This window comes from Haematobia irritans, chromosome 2 (genome assembly GCF_050003625.1).
Source record: "Haematobia irritans isolate KBUSLIRL chromosome 2, ASM5000362v1, whole genome shotgun sequence".
Lineage (NCBI taxonomy): Eukaryota > Metazoa > Arthropoda > Insecta > Diptera > Muscidae > Haematobia > Haematobia irritans.
The window spans coordinates 91,621,263-91,642,973 of NC_134398.1; the positions used below are offsets into that span (position 1 = coordinate 91,621,263).

General features: G+C 34.3%; 1 protein-coding gene and 1 long non-coding RNA gene across 2 annotated transcripts; both read left to right on the forward strand.

Moving 5' to 3' along the window:
- The first annotated feature begins 241 nt into the window (after positions 1 to 241).
- Positions 242 to 1,368, forward strand: LOC142223289 (uncharacterized). The gene is made up of 3 exons (XR_012718663.1): positions 242 to 742; positions 802 to 907; positions 973 to 1,368. It is a non-coding gene; the product is annotated as an uncharacterized LOC142223289 (long non-coding RNA).
- A 9,256-nt stretch (positions 1,369 to 10,624) lies between these two features.
- LOC142224773 (uncharacterized) lies at positions 10,625 to 12,578 on the forward strand. The gene is made up of 4 exons (XM_075294558.1): positions 10,625 to 11,156; positions 11,204 to 11,697; positions 12,003 to 12,221; positions 12,504 to 12,578. Exons 1-4 carry the CDS (start codon positions 10,625 to 10,627, stop codon positions 12,576 to 12,578), a joined length of 1,320 nt encoding a protein of 439 aa, XP_075150673.1.
- The last annotated feature ends 9,133 nt before the right edge of the window (positions 12,579 to 21,711 follow it).

The following is a 21,711-nucleotide window of genomic DNA, read 5'->3' on the forward strand; positions in this document are numbered from 1 at the left end:
CCAAGTGTTATTCGTATGTATGATAAGAATGAATTATCATTTTATAAGAAATTTTACTAAATTTGAGGAAACTTGGTTTTAGTTCATAATTTGTTTATTTTTACGAATGCTTTGTTATCAGTGAATAAAATTTTCTTGTTCAATAGTAATTTCTTATACCCAGCGAAGAAAACAGTATTAGTAAAATTCCATGCCCTATTATAGTTAATGAACTATTCCTAACTGCTTTAAGTTTATGATTTTTTACTGAAGCAAGTAAATTTTATTATTTTAAACAAAAATTTAACTTAATGGAAATAAATTGGCTAAACTAAATTGATGAACATTTTTTCCTTTAGTTCCGAAGGCACTTTTTTCATGGTGCAGGAAGGATTGCCCGGTTGGATAAGATGGTGAAGTATCACCCCAATAAACATAGGATGAGCGTTTTTCAAATGCAACAATTTTTCAGTTTGAGGGTAAATATTATTTTCAACATAAATTCAACTTGACTTGAAATAGCTCATCTTCAATACATCTTCAAATTGTTGGCGAATTACTTCCCATTTGCCAAAATGTTGACGGAATCTTGGAAAAGGTGTTGAAGATAATATGAGAAAACTTTGACAAAACACTGCCCTAAAATGCAACGAAAAAACAATGTGGTTTTCAATACTTATTTGTGCAACGAAATCGTGGTCAATTGCAAGAAATAAAAAAATGGAAAATTTTAGACAAATAACCAAATAGTTTATAAAAATAGGTAAGTGAAAATAAAAAATGAAACTTTAAGGAAGTCACTAAATGTATATCTCTTTGCAGAAAACTAAAATTATGGATTCTACGTTCTTGAAAACATTAATAAGCTGACCGGTGAAAAAATGGTGGACAATTAACTGGAACTGTTTCAAATAGTTTATAATAATTGGTACGCCAATATGAAAAATTAAATCAACACTTTAGAGAAGTCACTAAATTTAAATCTCTTTGCAGAAAACTAAAATCTTTGGATGCTACATTCTTGCAAACATTAAGAAGCTAACCAATGAAAAATGAGTGGCTTATCGACAATAAAAAGTTTCCAGAAACATTACAAGTGCAACCAATTAAAATTGTTAAAAACAACAAATTGTTGAAATCAACAACTTCTGGATGAAAATATGCATCACATCGTCAGTTTAATTCATATGCTATTATCAGTTTAAAATGGATATTTTGTGAATTCCTTCTGCTGGAAATCAATTCTAACACGCGGTCCAGTACGTTCCTAATTTCAAATTACCCGCATGTTAATAAATTTTAATGCTGTTTTATGACACCAAAAGGAAGGAAAACGAATTATCAATGCAAAAGTGTTTAAGATATTTAAAGTTTTGTTGTTTGTTTTTATTTTGTTCCTATTTGTTGATATGTTTAATAAGATTATTATTTATCAATTGGTATTGTAGTGTATTATGTAGTGTAGTGTACATTAGCGTAGCTAGACAATTTTCATAGGGGGGGCTATAGCCCCCCTAGCTAAAAATTTATAGACTGAACTTATAGGTTCAATTAATGTTTTATTTCATAAAATTGAATAAAAAATTAGACATCAAAATAACTCGTCAATTAATTTATAATAAAGCAACTAAAAGTAGTTCCACACTTTTCCCAGCAAAAAAATTGTGCGTTGTTCAAAGGCACAACTTTAAAAGTACTTCCAAAAATGTCCTCAATTATTTTAACTACACATGAAGTTTTTTTAATTGATTTTTTTCATATTTTAATGTGTAATTTTTTGTTTTTTTTCAAATAGTTTAAAAAAAGAGTAAGAATAAATAAATTGGTACAAATTATTCAAATTTTGCCACAAAACTGCTAAATCCATTATAGAAAAATCGATATCAAAAAATTTTTTAATTCACATTAAAAACACTGAATTCAGATCACACCTTAAGAAGTGATGCAAATTCATTGCAACGGCTGTTGAAACGGTGGACATTTGTCCTATGACAAGCTCATATTACATTCATTGCATCTCCGCCAATTTTGCACCACTTCTAGACCCAAAAAGAACATTTTCACTACTTTTTTGGCGACGCTTTTTCGCAGCATTATTAAGATATTAATTTATGAAAGAATAGTTTTAATATCAATTACTATTTTTTTAATTAAATTGACTAAACTAAATCAATCATAAACATAAATATCTGACTTCAAACATTGCCATCGGCAACTGCTACCACAACCCAGGTAATTCGATTGTTCATGAAAGTCTTTAGCGGAACTTTGTGCGATTGTATATACTTGTTTAATTTTTATAAAAATTAAAAAAAAACTATTGACATTTATTGAAAAATGGAAAATTATAAATAGAGTTTCAAATTCTGGGGGGGGGGCTAAAATTTTTCTGGGGGGGTCTAAGCCCCCTCCCCAGAGGCCTTCCTACGCTTATGGTAGTGTATTATTATATATTTTATTTTGATGAAAAAGAATAAATTATACAAAATTCATAGAATTTTGGCTTTGACTTTCAATTTGAAGTGGGGATATCATTCATACAAATTTAGGTTGAAAAGTATTTGCAACGATGTTAATTTTGAATTTGACTCGCATCGAAAATTGTTTGACAAATTATTGAGTAGCGATGCATTTCAATTTGAGGATAACACTTGAGATATTATTGCTAACGTGTTGAATTTCACTGTTGAGGGTAATGTCTGTTTTTTGTTGAGAACGCGATTTTCTCAACAATTTCTCAACTTGAATATTACCCTAATCCTTTGAAAAAATGTTTGAAAAATTGTTGAAATTTAGCATTTTTCAAACGTTTGTGTTTATTGGGACAACCCTGTTATTTTCATTAGAGGTGCGTACCAGCTTACGAAATTAAACGCTACCGAAAATTTCGTTAGCATAAATAGCAATGCATTTCTTATGGGAATGAAATTTTTCGCTAGAGGTGCATACCGGCCCTAAACATGATTTGATTCCAACACTATTAAGAGTCGCGCGGACGTATTTGTATGAGTTTTTTATGGCAATAGCAGTCCCTAAAGACCGGTATGCACCTCTAGCGAAAAATTTCATTCCCATAAGAAATGCATTGCTATTTATGCTAACGAAATTTTCGGTGGCGTTCAATTTCGTAAACTGGTACGCACCTCTAATGAAAATAACAGGGTTGTCAAAAGCATATTTTGGCAGCAAACATTTAATTTATTACAATCATTATGTGCGTAAAATTTTTAAAAGGTCTGTAAATAATAAACAATTTATTTGAGGAATATTTGGAACATATATTAACAATTTTTAAAAGCGATTAGCTGGTTTAAAATTTGTGTACACAGCCCTGTTTTTTTGTTGTAGACTTAAATAAATTTTTGCTACCGAAAATTTCGCTAGAGGTGCATACCGGCCTTAACGCCAAATTGTCATGAATGAAATAGTAACCTTCTAGTTTTGGTCTCATCGCAATAAACACAAACGTTCGAAAAATGCTAAATTTCAACAATTTTTCAAACACTTTTTCAAAGGATTAGTGTGATATACAAGTTGAGAAATTGTTGAGAAAATCGCGTTCTCAACAAAAAACAGACATTACCATCAACAGTAAAATTCAACACATTAGCAATAATTTCTCAAGTGTTATCCTCAAATTGAAATGCATCGCTACTCAATAATTTCTCAAACAATTTTCGATGCGAGTCAAATTAAAAATTAACATCATTACAAATAAAGGGTGATTCTTTTGAGGTTAGGATTTGCATGCATTAGTATTTGACAGATCACGTGGGATTTCAGACATGGTGTCAAAGAGGAAGATGCTCAGTATGCTTTGACATTTCATCATGAATAGACTTACGATCTGCCACAACGTCGAATTTTCAGTGAATGGGCCCTAGAAAAGTTGGCAGAAAATCCGCTTTTTTATCGGCAAATTTTGTTCAGCGATGAGGCTCATTTCTGGTTAAATGGCTACGTAAATAAGCAAAATTGCCGCATTTGGAGTGAAGAGCAACCAGAAGCCGTTCAAGAACTGCCCATGCATCCCGAAAAATGCACTGTTTGGTGTGGTTTGTACGCTGGTGGAATCATTGGACCGTATTTTTTCAAAGATGCTGTTGGACGCAACGTTACGGTGAATGGCGATCGCTATCGTTCGATGCTAACAAACTTTTTGTTGCCAAAAATGGAAGAACTGAACTTGGTTGACATGTGGTTTCAACAAGATGGCGCTACATGCCACACAGCTCGCGATTCTATGGCCATTTTGAGGGAAAACTTCGGAGAACAATTCATCTCAAGAAATGGACCGGTAAGTTGGCCACCAAGATCATGCGATTTGACGCCTTTAGACTATTTTTTGTGGGGCTACGTCAAGTCTAAAGTCTACAGAAATAAGCCAGCAACTATTCCAGCTTTGGAAGACAACATTTCCGAAGAAATTCGGGCTATTCCGGCCGAAATGCTCGAAAAAGTTGCCCAAAATTGGACTTTCCGAATGGACCACCTAAGACGCAGCCGCGGTCAACATTTAAATGAAATTATCTTCAAAAAGTAAATGTCATGGACCAATCTAACGTTTCAAATAAAGAACCGATGAGATTTTGCAAATTTTAGGCGTTTTTTTTAAAAAGAAAGTTATCAAGCTCTTAACAAATCACCCTTTACTTCTCAACCAAAATTTGTATGAATGATATTCCCACTTCAAATTGAAAGTCAAAGCCAAAATGCTATGAATTTTGTATAATTTATTAATTTTCGTCAAAATAAAATATATAATAATATTTACGTAGTGTAGTGTAGTGTACTACATAATACACTACAATAACAATTGAAAAATAATAATCTTATTAAACATATCAACAAATAAGAACAAACAACAAAACTTTAAATATCTCAAATATTATTTGTAAAATTTTTGCATTGATAATTCGATTTCCTTCCTGTTGGTGTCATAAAACAGCATTAAAATTTATTAATATGCGGGCAATTTGAAATTAGAACGTCCGCGTGTTAGAATAGATTTCCATCAGAAGAAATTCACAAAATATCCATTTTAAACTTATAATAGGATGTAAATTAAACTGACGATGTTATGCAAGTTTTCATCCAGAAGTTGTTGATTTTAACAATTTGTTGTTTTTAACAATTTTAATTGGTTGCACTTGTAATGTTTCTTTTTCTTGTCGATAAGCCACTCATTTTTCATTGGTCAGCTTCTTAATGTTTGCAAGAATGTAGCATCCAGAGATTTTAGTTTTCTGCAAAGAGATTTATATTTAGTGACTTCTCTAAAGTGTTGATTAAATGTTTCATATTGACTTACCAATTATTATAAACTATTTGAATCAGTTCCAGTCAATTGTCCAATATTTTTTCATCGGTCAGCTTTTCAATGTTTTCAAGAATGTAAAATCCATAATTTTAGTTTTCTGCAAAGATATATACATTTAGTGACTTCCTTAAAGTTTTATTTAATTTTTTATTTTCACTTACCTATTATTATAAACTAAAGGGTGATTTGTTAAGAGCTTGATAACTTTTTTTTTAAAAAAAACGCATAAAATTTGCAAAATCTCATCGGTTCTTTATTTGAAACGTTAGATTGGTCCATGACATTTACTTTTTGAAGATAATTTCATTTAAATGTTGACCGCGGCTGCGTCTTAGGTGGTCCATTCGGAAAGTCCAATTTTGGGCAACTTTTTCGAGCATTTCGGCCGGAATAGCCCGAATTTCTTCGGAAATGTTGTCTTCCAAAGCTGGAATAGTTGCTGGCTTATTTCTGTAGACTTTAGACTTGACGTAGCCCCACAAAAAATAGTCTAAAGGCGTCAAATCGCATGATCTTGGTGGCCAACTTACCGGTCCATTTCTTGAGATGAATTGTTCTCCGAAGTTTTCCCTCAAAATGGCCATAGAATCGCGAGCTGTGTGGCATGTAGCGCCATCTTGTTGAAACCACATGTCAACCAAGTTCAGTTCTTCCATTTTTGGCAACAAAAAGTTTGTTAGCATCGAACGATAGCGATCGCCATTCACCGTAACATTGCGTCCAACAGCATCTTTGAAAAAATACGGTCCAATGATTCCACCAGCGTACAAACCACACCAAACAGTGCACTTTTCGGGATGCATGGGCAGTTCTTGAACGGCTTCTGGTTGCTCTTCACTCCAAATGCGGCAATTTTGCTTATTTACGTAGCCATTCAACCAGAAATGAGCCTCATCGCTGAACAAAATTTGTCGATAAAAAAGCGGATTTTCTGCCAACTTTTCTAGGGCCCATTCACTGAAAATTCGACGTTGTGGCAGATCGTAAGTCTATTCATGATGAAATGTCAAAGCATACTGAGCATCTTTCTCTTTGACACCATGTCTGAAATCCCACGTGATCTGTCAAATACTAATGCATGAAAATCCTAACCTCAAAAGAATCACCCTTTATTTGGTGTAAATTCAGTTATTTCTAATTTACCAATTTTTTTATTTCTTCCAATTGACCACGAACTTCGTTGCACAAATAAGTAATAAAAACCACATGGTTTTTTCGTTGCATTTTAGGATAGTGTTTTGTCAAAGTTTTCTCATATTATCTTCAACACATTTTCAAAGATTTCATCAACATTTTGGCAAATTGTAGGTAATTCGCAAACAATTTGAAGATGTATTGAAGATGATCTATTTCAAGTCAAGTTGACTTTATGTTGAAAATTATATTTACCCTCAAACTGAAAAATTGTTGCATTTGAAAAACGCTCATCCTGTGTTTATTGGAATGTTCCTCCGGAGACGACACTCCTGTATGAATCCAAAGTCGATGTTTTTGTTTTGTAGAATTTTTTGTAATTCTATTTGTCTACTTGTATCGTTTTTTAACTTTGTTGAAAAGACACAAAAATTCGGCTTTTGCATCAGCTTTTGGCATATTTTGAAATTCATTCATAAAAATACATATCTCCTGCTCTAGGGTCAGGTCTTGGGGCTCCAAGAAGTAGTTGGCTAGTTTCAGGATGTCTTCAACAAAACTTGATTTATTTTGTTTGCCACTTTCTTCCGAAGTGGCTGGTTTGAAAAGACTAGCAAATGATTGTTAGCTGCAATGGCTTTTTGTTCCAACGCTGCATGTAACCGCTCTTTCTTAGCAGCAACATACTTTCTGTAAGCAGGGCAACCTCTCCAATTAGCTGGGTGTCCAGGTTTATTGCAGTTTTTACAATATTGCAGTTTTTACAATATGGTTCTGACGTGTCAGATCTCTGCCTCTGACATTCACCCGGTCCATGACTATTTTCACACTTTACACATCTGTATGCCGAATTGCAGTTGCGGGCACTATGACCCCAACGTTGACACCTACGGCATTGATTCTCAGTGTATTTTTTTTTTTTTTTTTGGGTTTTCCCAAACAATTACTTGGTTATGAAGACCTGTGATATGAGATACGTCACCAATTTCCGGAAGCAAACTTGCCAAGAAAAGAGAAGTGTCAGTATTATTTTTGATTGAAGCAGCGGTTTTAAATTTACTTACGTCTGCAACTGTTAGTGGTACCCTTTTATTAAGTTCCTCTTTAATTATGTTGATATCTGTATCTGGATATAAACCTCTTATCACCACTGAATCCCTTTTGAATTCCTTAGGGGTAAAGGAGTATGAATGGATATTTTTTGCCTTCAAAAGTTCCATCATTGACGCATGTACATTTGGATCAGCAAAGTATAGTTTGCTCTTATTTTTATTCACGTTCTTAATCTTAAATGTAAATTCAGGAACTGTGGTTTTCAATGTTTCTACCAACGTTTTAATGTTGACGTTGTATACAAATATAGGTGGACACCATTTTATTCGTGTTTCAGTTTCATTGTTCTCATTTTTGTTTGATTTTTTATTGTCTTTAACAATCGGGTTTGATGCTGGTGGATTGGAGCTTTGAATATCAAGATCTGCCAAGACACTTAAAAAACCGAATTGGTTTTCGTCTTTAGGGCTATGGTTTTTTAGCCTTTTCGATAAGGTGGAAATATCTATATTGATGGGCGAAATAATATTTTCAGGAATGGACTTCGTACACAAAAGTGACAACGGATATTGATAGAGGGCATCAATACCTACAATTTGGTATACCACATGTATCTGGGAAACGCCGAGTGTAGAACAAAATTTTCCAGAAACTGTTGGACGCACTGGTGGTCAGGACAGTATTTCCAGCGCTGAGGCCAGGAATGGACTTCGTACACAAAAGTGATAACGGAACTTGATAGAGGACGTTATTCCCTACAATTTGGTATACCATATGTATCTGGGAAACGCCGAGTGTAGAACAAAATTTTCCAGAAACTGTTGGACGCACTGGTGGTCAGGACAGTATTTCCAGCGCTGAGACCAGGAATGAACTTCGTACACAAAAGTGACAACGGATATTGATAAAGGGCATCAATACCTACAATTTGGTATACCACATGTATCTGGGAAACGCCGAGTGTAGAACAATATTTTCCAGAAACCGTTGGACGCACTGGACACTATTTCCAGCGCTGAGGCCAGGAATGGACTTCCTACACAAAAGTGACAACGGATATTGATAGAGGGCATCAATACCTACAATTTGGTATACCACATGTATCTGGGAAACGCCGAGTGTAGAACAAAATTTTCCAGAAACTGTTGGACGAACTGCCCTGCCAACATTTTTTGAATTTCGGGGCGCTTCTGAGAATCCCCACTACGTCGAAAACAGTCGTATAAGATATCCAAAACTCCTCGGAAAAGCGCCGTCACTATTGAGAAGTTGTACCACGCCAAGTTACTACAAAAAAAAGTATCGCATTAGTGCAATTATTAGGTGCCCTTCTGGATACATTTAGAAGGACGCCAATAAGAGCCCCTTCAAGCAATCACACAAAGTTCATTTTAAGATAGTTGTAAAAGAATCAATGTGGTCAAGTAAACCACGATTGTTTAGATGTTTATTAATTGTATTAAACAATTATAAATTCTCATAAATATAACATTTATACGACTATCACATCACATTTAACATATTTTTATGCATTAATAAAAGATTGATGTTGAGTTACAAGTTGAAGCTACATGTTGTAGCGTCTATCAGCCAGTGCTTTTATTCCCAATGGAGGCAGCGTGTCTGGAAAAATATTTGAAAAACTATCACTTTATTCCATTTGGAAAGTCAAAATTTGTTCACCAATATACCTTTCACAATTTTAAGCGAAATAACTATGTTTTCAGCACTTCACTATCATTTTTATTTAAATAAATTATAAGAAGCTAGTTGTGCTTGGTGTTTCCCAAAATATAAAATGGCTCTTGTAACAATAGTGTTGGGATACCCCAATAAATTGTCACCAATTGTAAACACCATATGGCAACACTGGTGTGAGGATAGAAGACTGTCAACGATGATTCCTTTTTAGTAGTTCTTCTATAATATCCAACTACACGCTCACAAAAAATCGCTTCTGTAACATATACTCCCAAACATATTTTGCTTCAAGCATATACATTTTTGGGTATTGCCCAAACATTTATATGTTTGATCTCTTCCAATATATAATATGTTTGAAAGCATATTGGTCTAAACAATATATGTTTGGGTAGTCTAAGTTCCAAACATTTTGTATTTTTGCATCCAAATTCAATAATGTTGTCTTCCAAAAAACAATATGTTATTATGTGAACATATAATATGTTTGGAAGCATTTTGCACCCAAAAATATTATATGCTTAAAAAAAATTCTCCCAAAACAATATTGTGCTCAAAATTTTATTTATTTATTTATATATTTACAATCATAATGAATTATGAAAATAAACAGGTAATATAGGTGCTAACAACATAGGTTTTCGACCTGAATGCTCAAAATTTTGTTTCTGCTTAATTGTATATTCCCCCACATCTTTCTCACTTCCACGAGATTTTTTAGTTCTTAGCACCTTTTTCTGTAATACAAACATTGTAGAAGAAATTATTCAATTTTATGATTTTTATTTTATTTTAATTTTACCTTTTGTCGGACGGGGATTCGAACAGCGGACCACACAGTTTGTAAGGATCAAAGAAGGTTAGGTTAGGTTGTCAAAGAAGTAGTTGATCAATTGCCCAAGGAAAAATAAAATGTTAATTTTGTAATAACTAGCAACCACCAACTTAATTCAATATCGGTCCTTGTTAAATAGCGCTCCAAGCTACTAAACACATATATGTTTATAGGCTATTTCTAAATTAATATATGTTTGCATCCAATCATATTATATTTACAAACATTTTATGTCCCAAACATAATATGTTCTAACATATTAACATATATGTCCCAAACATGTTATGCTAGTTTATGAACATTATATGCTTGCACTCAAAAATATTGTGTTTAAAAATTTGTGTTCCAAACATATAATGTTTATAGCCAAACATATGAAAAACAGTCTTTTTCATCCGTGTAGGAAAAAAAGACGTATTTTAATCCTCTGTATTACAAAGATTAGTGATTAAATATTAAAACACGGCATAGCCTTAAACCCACATTTCTAAAGCTGTTTTATTATTTCTGACCGGCAGTCACAATCGTAACAGCTGGCGACGAGGAAAATCGAGAAAAGTCAAACTGGATAAATAATTGATTTTTTTTGCAAGTCATTCAAAATGGCGACAATAAATGAAACAGTGGCTGATCTTCTTAAAAAACAGCAAGAAACCATCGAGAAACAACAACAATTGATGGAACGTTTGGTGGCACTACAAAATAATACAGCCAATGATGAATTTTTAGCGATACCCAAATCAAATACATCTGGTTCAGAAGTCTTGATGGATATATTGGCTAAGAACATTCGGGAATTTGTCTATGATCCAGGGGATAATCAGATTTTTGAATTGTGGTTTGAGCGATATGAGGACATCTTTGTAGTGGAAGGTAAGCAATTAGACGAGGCAGCGAAGGTGCGGTTGTTGTTAAGGAAGGTCAGCGCAGCGGTTTTCGACAAATATAGGGATTATTTATTGCCCAAACACACTCGTGACATTTCTTTTGCCACAACCATCGAAATTTTAAAGAAATTGTTTGGAAAAAAGGAATCTCAATTCTCTTTGCGCGTCAAGTGCATGCAATGCATGTTGATTGCCATTATACAAATCATAAGTGTCGGCAATGTGGTAAAATGGGTCACAAGGAGGGGTACTGCTCATGTTTTCAAAATAAACCACCAAAACGCAATATTGAAGGTCCTAGCTGGGAAAAGAAAAATAAAAAGAGGCGAACCAACATCAATGGGGTTTATTCCACAAATGTTAATTCTAATAACAGGCGGTTTGTATCAATGTTGGTCAATGGTATCGACATAAAACTTCAACATGATACAGGCTCTGACCTAACATTAATATCCAAAGCGACTTGGGTGAAAATTGGTAAACCTGTTCTGCGACCATCTCGACGCAAGCCGACAGATGCTTCGGCAAACCAAATTAAAATAATGGGTGAATTAAGCGCTGATGTTAAATTGAACAACAAAAACAAAACATGCACAATAGCAGTTTCACCTATATCTACCCTAAATCTACTGGGGTCTGACTTATTAGAAACTTTCCAAATGTGGGACATATCGATAAATAGCTACACATCATGCAATAAAATCAGTAGTACTATATCGGAAACAACAATTAGACAAATGTTCCCAACAGTATTTCGGAATGAAATTGGACACTGTAAAACTGTTAAGGTAAAATTACAATTAAAAGCTGATTCTACTCCAGTGTTCAGACCGAAGAGGCGTTGGAAAATGAACTAAATCGGTTGGAAAGGGAAGGGATTATTTCCCCGATAACTTTTTCAGAATGGGCTGCCCCTATAGTGGTCGTGAAAAAAGCATCAGGCGGTATTAGAATTTGTGGCGACTACTCCACCGGGCTTAATGATCAGTTGGAGTAACATAACTTCCCATTGCCAGTACCGGATGATATTTTTATTAACTTCAACAAGTGTTCATTTTTCACAACTATTGACCTGAACAATGCATACATGCAGATTGAAGTAGATGAAAGCACAAAGAAGCTATTAGTGATTAACACTCACAGAGGGCTGTACACTTTCAATCGGCTTGCTCAAGGGGTGAAGTCGGCTCCAGGTGCATTCCAGGAAGCAATTGAATCCATATTAGCTGGCATAGTGGGAGCGTTTCCTTATTTGGACGATGTTATTGTGGCAACTCAAACAAGAGCAGAAAATGTTAAAGTTGTAGAACAGGTAATGAGAAGATTTGTAGCTCACAACATTACCGTAAATTTTGAAAAATGCAAATTTTTTGCAACGTCGTGCACATATTTAGGTTATCATGTGGATAAAAATGGGATTCGTCCAGATAAAAACAAAATAAAAAACATACTAGATATGCCACCCCCTAAGGATATCGGAGAATTTATTTATTTATTTATTTATTTATTTATTTACACGGCTAATAGCAGCCGGGAAATTACAAAATATAACAATTCAATTAAATATAATTCTATATTACAATTGGGCCAGAAGGGACCCTATAGTATAATTTCCTTTATGGCAGGAATCGACTCAGATAACGAGAACAATGTATACACCGAGTTATAGTTTCTAGACAAAACGTTAAGCGGATTAAATAATTCATAGTTGTGTCTACAAAAGTCAGTCTTTAAGAGTACAAAGTTCCTAGTTAAGCGATTAGGAACATTATAGCAAATTTTCGAGGTTAGGTAGTGTGAATCAGTATCTCCTTTAATTAGTTTAGTGAGAAATACAATACCATGCATGAACCTTCTACGCTCAAGAGATGGAAGATCAATTAATAAAAGACGGCTAGAATAAGGAGGCAAGTCGTATAAATTATTCCAGCCAAGCCCTCTCAAAGCAAAAATAAGAAACTGCTTCTGGACAGATTCAACACGATCAATATAATAACGATAACTTGGTGATCAGACAACACATGCGTACTCTAATATCGGCCTAACCAGAGTCGTAAAGAGCCTTTTCGTCAAATAAGGATCAACAAATTCCTTAGACCATCTCTTAATGAAACCCAAAACACCCATTGCCTTATTCACACATTCCTCAATATGAGGACCGAAATCAAGTCGGGAATCCAACAAAACGCCTAAATCATTGAATCTCAGCACATTCTCAAGCTTATAGTTCCCAATGCAGTACTCAGTCTGTTCACAAGCTCCGCGGGAAAAAGTCATCTTCTTACACTTTAAAAGATTAAGTACCATACAATTAGAAGCGCACCATTCGACTAGTCTGTCAATGTCATCCTGAAGAAGGGAAGTATCCCTAGCAGAATCAAGTGAAAGAAATAATTTAACGTCATCTGCGTACATCAAGATCCTCGATGATACGATAACCGACGGAAGATCGTTCAAATATAGATTAAACAGTACTGGTCCTAAGTGGCTACCTTGAGGCATGACAGATGTCACATGAATAAGCGTAGATAAACAATCTTTAAATGCAACTCTCTGAGTTCTACCATGCAAGTAGGAATCGATCCAGAGCAGAAGGATAGGTGGGAATCCCAAAACATCCAATTTGTATAGTAATAACCTATGATTCACCATGTCAAACGCCTTTCTGAAATCCGTATAGATCACATCCAGTTGACGTCTCTGAGTGAATGATTCGAAGACATGACCAACAAATTCCAATAAATTAGTTACAGTAGATCTACCTCTCATAAAACCATGTTGGGATTCCGAAATAATATTACGAAGGGAGTACGAAATTCTCCTAGTTACCAAAAGTTCAAACAGTTTAGGTATCACACTCAACTTAGCGATACATCTATAATTCTCAATGTTCGTTCTATTACCTTTCTTGAACAAGGGAATAACATGACTAACCTTCCACATGTCTGGGAAATTGCCAGCTCGCAAAGACAAGTTAAACAGATTTGTCAGTGGAATATATAAAAGATCCGCACATTCCTTCAGAATGGAAGAAGGTATACCATCAGGTCCAGGGCAATAATTTATAGATAAGGATCTCAATCCGTCGAGCACTTCAGATTCCGTCAATGTAATATGAGAAAATATAGGAACAGAAGGAATGAAATAGGGATACTCTGATCCAACATTCGAATTGTCAACATAGGACTCTTTAAAATAATCAGCGAAAAAATCAGCGATCACTTTCTCATTATCAGAAACTGTACCCTTATACCTCATAAAACTAGGAAAGGTCCGAGTCCTTCTTTTCGAATTAACGAAATTATAAAAACTTTTAGGGTCGGAGTTTAACGTATAGCGCATTCTTATCAAATAACGTTCATAACAGTTCTTATTAAGACTAACGAACTTGCTTTTAGTAACTGAGTAGTTGCGAAAATCTATAGAATTGCCACTCAATAGAAATCTTCTGTACATCTTATTCCTCAAGTTACAAACACGACGTAGTTCCCTTGTAAACCAAGGGGGTCCTAGATACGACCGTCTATTACATAAGGGAACAAAACTCAAAGATAGTATAAAACCTAGAAACTTGAGAAACTAGGTTGTCAAATAACCAATCAATCCGGCTAAGAGCATCCTTAAGACCAGTTATGTCCGATTTCCTAAAATTTAATCGTATCATTCGAGTAGAATTTGGTGAAGCAATATTCAAATTATAGGAATCTAAAGATATACAAAGAGTAGGATGGTATATGTCCTCGGGACTTACGAAAGGTTCTACTCTGGAGACATAGACATCAGAAACGTTACAAAATACTAAGTCTAGCATTCTTCCATAAGTGTTCTGGATATTATTAATTTGAGACAGAGCGAGATCAGACAAAATGTCAAAAAAAGAATTGAGACGTTCAAACGTTTGAGGAAGGAGATAGTTAGAGTCAGTACAAGGTTTCCAAGAGATCTTAGGAAGATTAAAATCACCAAGAACGATCAGAATATCACCGGGAGATGAAATTTCATTAACACATCGTAGACGCTGAGCACAACCAATATAAACATCCTGACTAGATTCGGGTGGTATATACAAACATATAAGAAAGAAGGTGCGATTACATAAACGAACCTTAACACAAACAAATTCATCCTCATCATCCCCAGGAATATCAACAAGAGATGAAGGGAGTGAGTTATGAACTGCAACCAAAACACCACCACCCCTGCAAGACAAGCGGTCCTTTCTAAAAATATTAAATTCATCACACAGTATTTCAGAGTTAAGGACATTTGGTTTGAGCCATGTCTCAGTGAAAGCAAGAAAGTAAGATGATAACGTAAAGCTACTAACATAAATATCCTTCAATTTCGAGTTAATGCCGCGAACATTCTGGTAAATAATAGAGGTGTTAGTAATCAGTTTTTTGGAATTGATTGCGGTTCAATATTGGATGTGATATCCACGGGATCGAAACGCCTAGGCCTATCTCTAGTGATAAATTCCTTTACCAAAATACCTGAGGGCCAAAATTCAACAACCAGAATGGTATCAAACAATAATTGTGGAACGGTAATCTTAAACGATGCAATATCTCTAGGAGAATTAAAATTAAATTTAAACACATTACAGTCCTTTTCATTAAATTTAACACCTTTAGAACGAATGTATGAAATAATATCAGATTCAGTTGTAACAGGCGAAAGCCTAGAAATAAAGACAGATCTACGCGGCGGAACAACAACTAACTTGTGTAGTTGATTGCTGGGGCCACTCACATTCAAGTTATCCAATGGAGTACAATTGCTAACCGGCGCTCCCGGAGAGGGAATATTAACCGGGCAAGTTACAGATGCTGAAGAGTGAGAATTACTAGGAATTAAAGAAGTCTGCACATGGGAATCTAGATCCCGACCGTTAATAGACGGAGTCTTAGGCGAGGGCACGACAATGGTGTTGCGAGGGCTAGGTAATGAAGGTGTTACTTCTACCAAAGGTGTAGGAGAAAGAAAAGAGCCGAGCAGGTCACCCGACTCGAGCGAGTGAATATTCACGTCAGGTGGGCAGAAAAAGATGAGGGTTTCTTCCTCTTACTTTGGGGGGACGCCAAGAGATGATCAGGCCATTCCAAGCCAGAAAATGTCTTCTCAAAATTCCTAAATTTCGTAAGAATAGATGATAAATCATGAGAAATCTGTGAGAAACCTTTCTTCGATTCCCTATACAATCTATAAAAATCAACATCAATTTTTCTACAATTAATACATGACCAACGTAATCCACTCGAGACATCAGTAATCTTATCGTAATCCCTTCCATTAAATCCAGCACATTTAAAATGAGATGTACCTTCACATAGCCAGCAAGATATAAAACGCTCATTTACATTTGATACCTTGCAATTAGCAAAACTACACTCCATTTTAAGCAAGCGCCTAAAAGTAAACTTCGACAATTGAGGAGAATAAAAAATTTGAACCAATATTAATTTAGATCCTAAAAATATGCCTTATAAGCCGTGTATAATACTCGTAAAATATCCGTATTACGTTAGATCCTAAAAATATGCTTTAGATTCTGTATAAATCACGGGGAATAAAGCAAACCCAAAACGAAGAAAACAAAGCAAAAACAATGCAATGTAAATAAAGTTTAACTCACTAGGAGGCTGAGGTAAAAAATCGGAAAAACAACGAAAATCGCACACAAGCGCAAAGAACTCCCCAATAAACACAGGATGAGCGTTTTTCAAATGCAACAACTTTTCAGTTTGAGGGTAAATATAATTTTCAACATAAATTCAACTTGACTTGAAATAGCTCATCTTCAATACATCTTCAAATTGTTTGCGAATTACTTCCAATTTGCCAAAATGTTGACGAAATCTTTGAAAAGGTGTTGAAGATAATCTGAGAAAACTTTGACAAAACACTACCCTAAAATGCAACGAAAAAAACCATGTGGTTTTCAATACTTATTTGTGCAACGAAGTTCGTGGTCAATTGCAAGAAATTAAATAAATGGAAAATTTTAGACAAATAACCAAATAGTTGATAAAAATAGGTAAGTGAAAATAAAAAATAAAATAAAACTTTAAGGAAGTCACTAAATGTATATCTCTTTGCAGAAAATTAAAATTATGGATTCTACGTTCTTGGAAACATTAAAAAGGTGACCGATGAAAAAATGGTGAACAATTAACTGGAACTGCTTCAAATAGTTTATAATAATTGGTACGTCAATATGAAAAATTAAATCAACACTTTAGAGAAGTCACTAAATTTAAATCTCTTTGCAGAAAACTAACATCTTTGGATGCTACATTCTTGCAAGCATTAAGAATCTGACCAATGAAAAATGAGTGGCTTATCGACAAGAAAAAGTTTCCAGAAACATTACAAGTGCAACCAATTAAAATTGTTAAAAACAACAAATTGTTGAAATCAACAACTTCTGGATGAAAATGTGCATCACATCGTCAGTTTAATTCATATGCTATTATCAGTTTAAAATGGATATTTTGTGAATTCCTTCTGCTGGAAATCAATTCTAACACGCGGTCCAGTACGTTCGTAATTTCAAATTGCCCGCAGGTTAATAAATTTTAATGCTGTTTTATGACACCAAAAGGAAGGAAATCGAATTATCAATGCAAAAGTGTTTACTAATAATGTTTAAGATATTTAAAGTTTTGTTGTTTGTTTTGTTTTTGTTTTTTGTTCTTATTTGTTAATATGTTTAATAAGATTATTATTTGTCAATTGGTATTGTAGTGTAGTATGTAGTGTAGTGTATTATTATATTTATATTTTATTTTGATGAAAATGAATAAATTATACAAAATTCATAGAATTTTGGCTTTGACTTTCAATTTGAAGTGGGGATATCATTCATACAAATTTAGGTTGAAAAGTATTTGCAACGATGTTAATTCTGAATTTGACTCGCATCGAAAATTGTTTGACAAATTATTGAGTAGCGATGCATTTCAATTTGAGGATAACACTTGAGATATTATTGCTAATGTGTTGAATTTCACTGTTGAGGGTAATGTCTGCTTTTTGTTGAGAACGCGATTTTCTCAACAATTTCTCAACTTGAATATTACCCTAATCCTTTGAAAAAATGTTTGAAAAATTGTTGAAATTTAGCATTTTTCAAACGTTTGTGTTTATTGGGTCGACTTAACTCGAATAGACACTGATTCACACTATATAAATGCACTAATATAAATGCGTAACACTCAATTAAACATTAGAAAATGTAATATTTTTATAATATTTACGAGCGCGCAAAAAAAAAAACACTTTCGATGCTGAACCAGGGTTGCCACAACGTATTCTGAAGGAACTTCATAAAGGTCATGATGGCATAGAAAGAACCAAAGCACTAGCCCGAAGTTACGTTTACTGGCCACATATAGATGATCAAGGCATATTAAAGAGGTAAAGTCATGCAATCAGGTGACTAATATCGATATTCATATTGTCAAATGCTTTGTTTACGTTTAGTAGGTTTGTTTACATTCTTTGTGTACATAAATATTACAATACAACAACACTACACATACAAAAAATGTCAACTTACCAACTCAACTAGTGACCTGCCATTTTAGTTTGACTTTCTAAATATCATGGGGTGTACACACGTTTGCTTGTGACTTTACCTTTAATTAATATGCCTTGATAGATGATGATATTAAACTATTGGTCCAGTCATGTGATAAATGTGCATCTGTTGCAAAGACATTACCAAAAACGACATTATCATCTTGGCCACAAGCCTCTTACCCTATGGAGAGAATACATATCGACATAGCAGGTCCATTGCATGATATGTATTACTTTGTCATTGTCGACTCGTTCTCAAAGTGGCCACAAATATATGAACTGAAATCAATATCTACTTTGATGATATTGGATTGTTTGGGTGATTTCACGTCGCAATTTGGTAATCCAGTACTGATTGTAAGCGATAACGGAACGCAGTTCAGTAGTCAGAATTTTAGTGAATTTTACATAGCAAATGGAATAGATCATAAATTTACTGCCCCTTATCACCCACAATCCAATGGGTTAGCTGAGAGATTCGTGGATACGCTAAAAAGAGCGTTAAAAAATTACACGGGGAAGGTACGTGAAAAGAGAATCTTCAAACATTTTTAAAGTGTTATCGTTCCTCTCCAAATGCAAATACGCCGGGAAATAAATCTCCATCGGAGCTATTTATAGGCAGAAAATTTAGAACTAATCTCGATCTATTACAAAAACCGAAAAGCAATAAAGTCGAGAAAAATGAACAAATGGAAAGGCAATTCAACGCAAGACATGGAGCAAAGGAACGATCATACAAATGTGGTGAGAATGTCTTCGTAAAAATATATAAAAGGAATGAATCACAGTGGCACTCAGGAGTGGTAACAAAACGCATAGGCAATGTCATGTACGAGGTACAATCGAACAAAATTCCAGGCAAGACGATTACATCGCATGTGAATCAAATGAGGAAGCGATATGTGCCAGACGATACCGCACAAATAGGAAACCTTTTCGAATACGTTGAATTTGATACTCCAACAAGTATACAAGTTGGCACCGACAACAATTGTGAGAACATCGACGTATCCAATAGGAACTTAGAAACTATAACAACACCATCGCCAAGTCTATTGCTCAATCCACCGCCATTGCAAGCGAATACACCAATGTTATCCTCAACAGCTACAACCTCTTCAACAACACCTTCAACAACACCTTCAAGTGATTCTCAACCGCAGGGAATGATTCGGCGATCGGCTAGGAAGAAGAGACGTCCAATGTGGACAGAGGATTATGTGCTTCCAAAAAGAAGGAGAGATGTTGGGATACCCCAATAAATTGTCACCAATTGTAAACACCATATGGCAACACTGGTGTGAGGATAGAAGACTGTCAACGATGATTCCTTTTTAGTAGTTCTTCTATAATATCCAACTAGGAAAAAAAGACGTATTTTAATCCTCTGTATTACAAAGATTAGTGATTAAATATTAAAACACGGCATAGCCTTAAACCCACATTTCTAAAGCTGTTTTATTATTTCTGATCGGCAGTCACAATCGTAACAAATAGTGATGGAAAATACTTTCATGCGAATAGTGATGGAAAAATACTATCACAGTTGGCGATTGTTGCAGTCTCACTTACGAGTCTGTGGTAGCGATGAGGATGAAATGGAACTTTGAAATGCTGGCAGGGTGGTGGTCAGGACAATATTTCCAGCGCTGAGGCCAGGAATGGACTTCGTACACAAAAGTGACAACGGAACTTGGTAGAAGACATCAATACCTACAATTTGGTATACCACATGTATCAGGGAAACGCCAGAAACTTTGTCACAAAAGTGACAACGGATACTGATAGAGGGCATTAATACCTACAATTTGGTATCCGTTGTCACTTAGCTTGGTTATTACAGTACCCAGTAAAAACCAAGCTAAATAACATTGAGCAGGCACATGTGGCACACCAAACTGTAGGTAAAAGTGTTCTCTACCATATTCTGTGTATAAATCGTTGTTTTTATGCACGGAAATACATAAATTTCATTAAATATTCCCCAATAAACACAAACGTTTGAAAAATGCTAAATTTCAACAATTTTTCAAACATTTTTTCAAAGGATTAGGGTAATATTCAAGTTGAGAAATTGTTGAGAAAATCGCGTTCTCAACAAAAAACAGACATTACCCTCAACAGTGAAATTCAACACATTAACAATAATATCTCAAGTGTAGTCCTCAAATTGAAATGCATCGCTACTCAATAATTTGTCAAACAATTTTCGATGCGAGTCAAATTCAAAATTAACATCGTTGCAAATACTTTTCAACCTAAATTTGTATGAATGATATCCCCACTTCAAATTGAAAGACAAAGCCAAAATTCTATGAATTTTGTATAATTTATTCATTTTCATCAAAATAAAATATATAAAACACTTTACACTACATAATACACTACAATACTAATTGATAAATAATAATCTTATTAAACATATCAACAAATAAGAACAAAACAAAAAAAAACAAACAACAAAACTTTAAATATCTTAAACATTATTAGTAAACACTTTTGCATTGATAATTTGATTTCCTTCCTTTTGGTGTCATAAAACAGCATTAAAATTTTTTATTTTATTTCTTGCAATTGACCACGAACTTCGTTGCACAAATAAGTATTGAAAACCACATGATTTTTTCGTTGCATTTTAGGGTAGTGTTTTATCAAAGTTTTCTCATATTATCTTCAACACCTTTTCAAAGATTTCGTCAACATTTTGGCAAATTGGAAGTAATTCGCAAACAATTTGAAGATGTATTGAAGATGAGTTAATTCAAGTCAAGTTGAATTTATGTTGAAAATTATATTTACCCTCAAGGCCGGTATGCACCTCTAGCGAAAAATTTCATTCCCATAAGAAATGCATTGCTATTTATGCTAACGAAATTTTCGGTAGCGTTCAATTTCGTAAGCTGGTACGCACCTCTAATGAAAATAACAGGGTTGTCAAAAGCATATTTTGGCAGCAAACATTTAATTTATTACAATCATTGTGTGCGTAAAAGTTTTAAAAGGTCTGTAAATAATAAACAATTTATTTGAGGAATATTTGGAACATATATTAACCATTTTTAAAAGCGATTAGCTGGTTTAAAATTTGAGTACACAGCCCTGTTGTAGACTTAAATAAATTTTTGCTACCGAAAATTTCGCTAGAGGTGCATACCGGCCTTCAAACTGAAAAGTTGTTGCATTTGAAAAACGCTCATCCTGTGTTTATTGGGTCT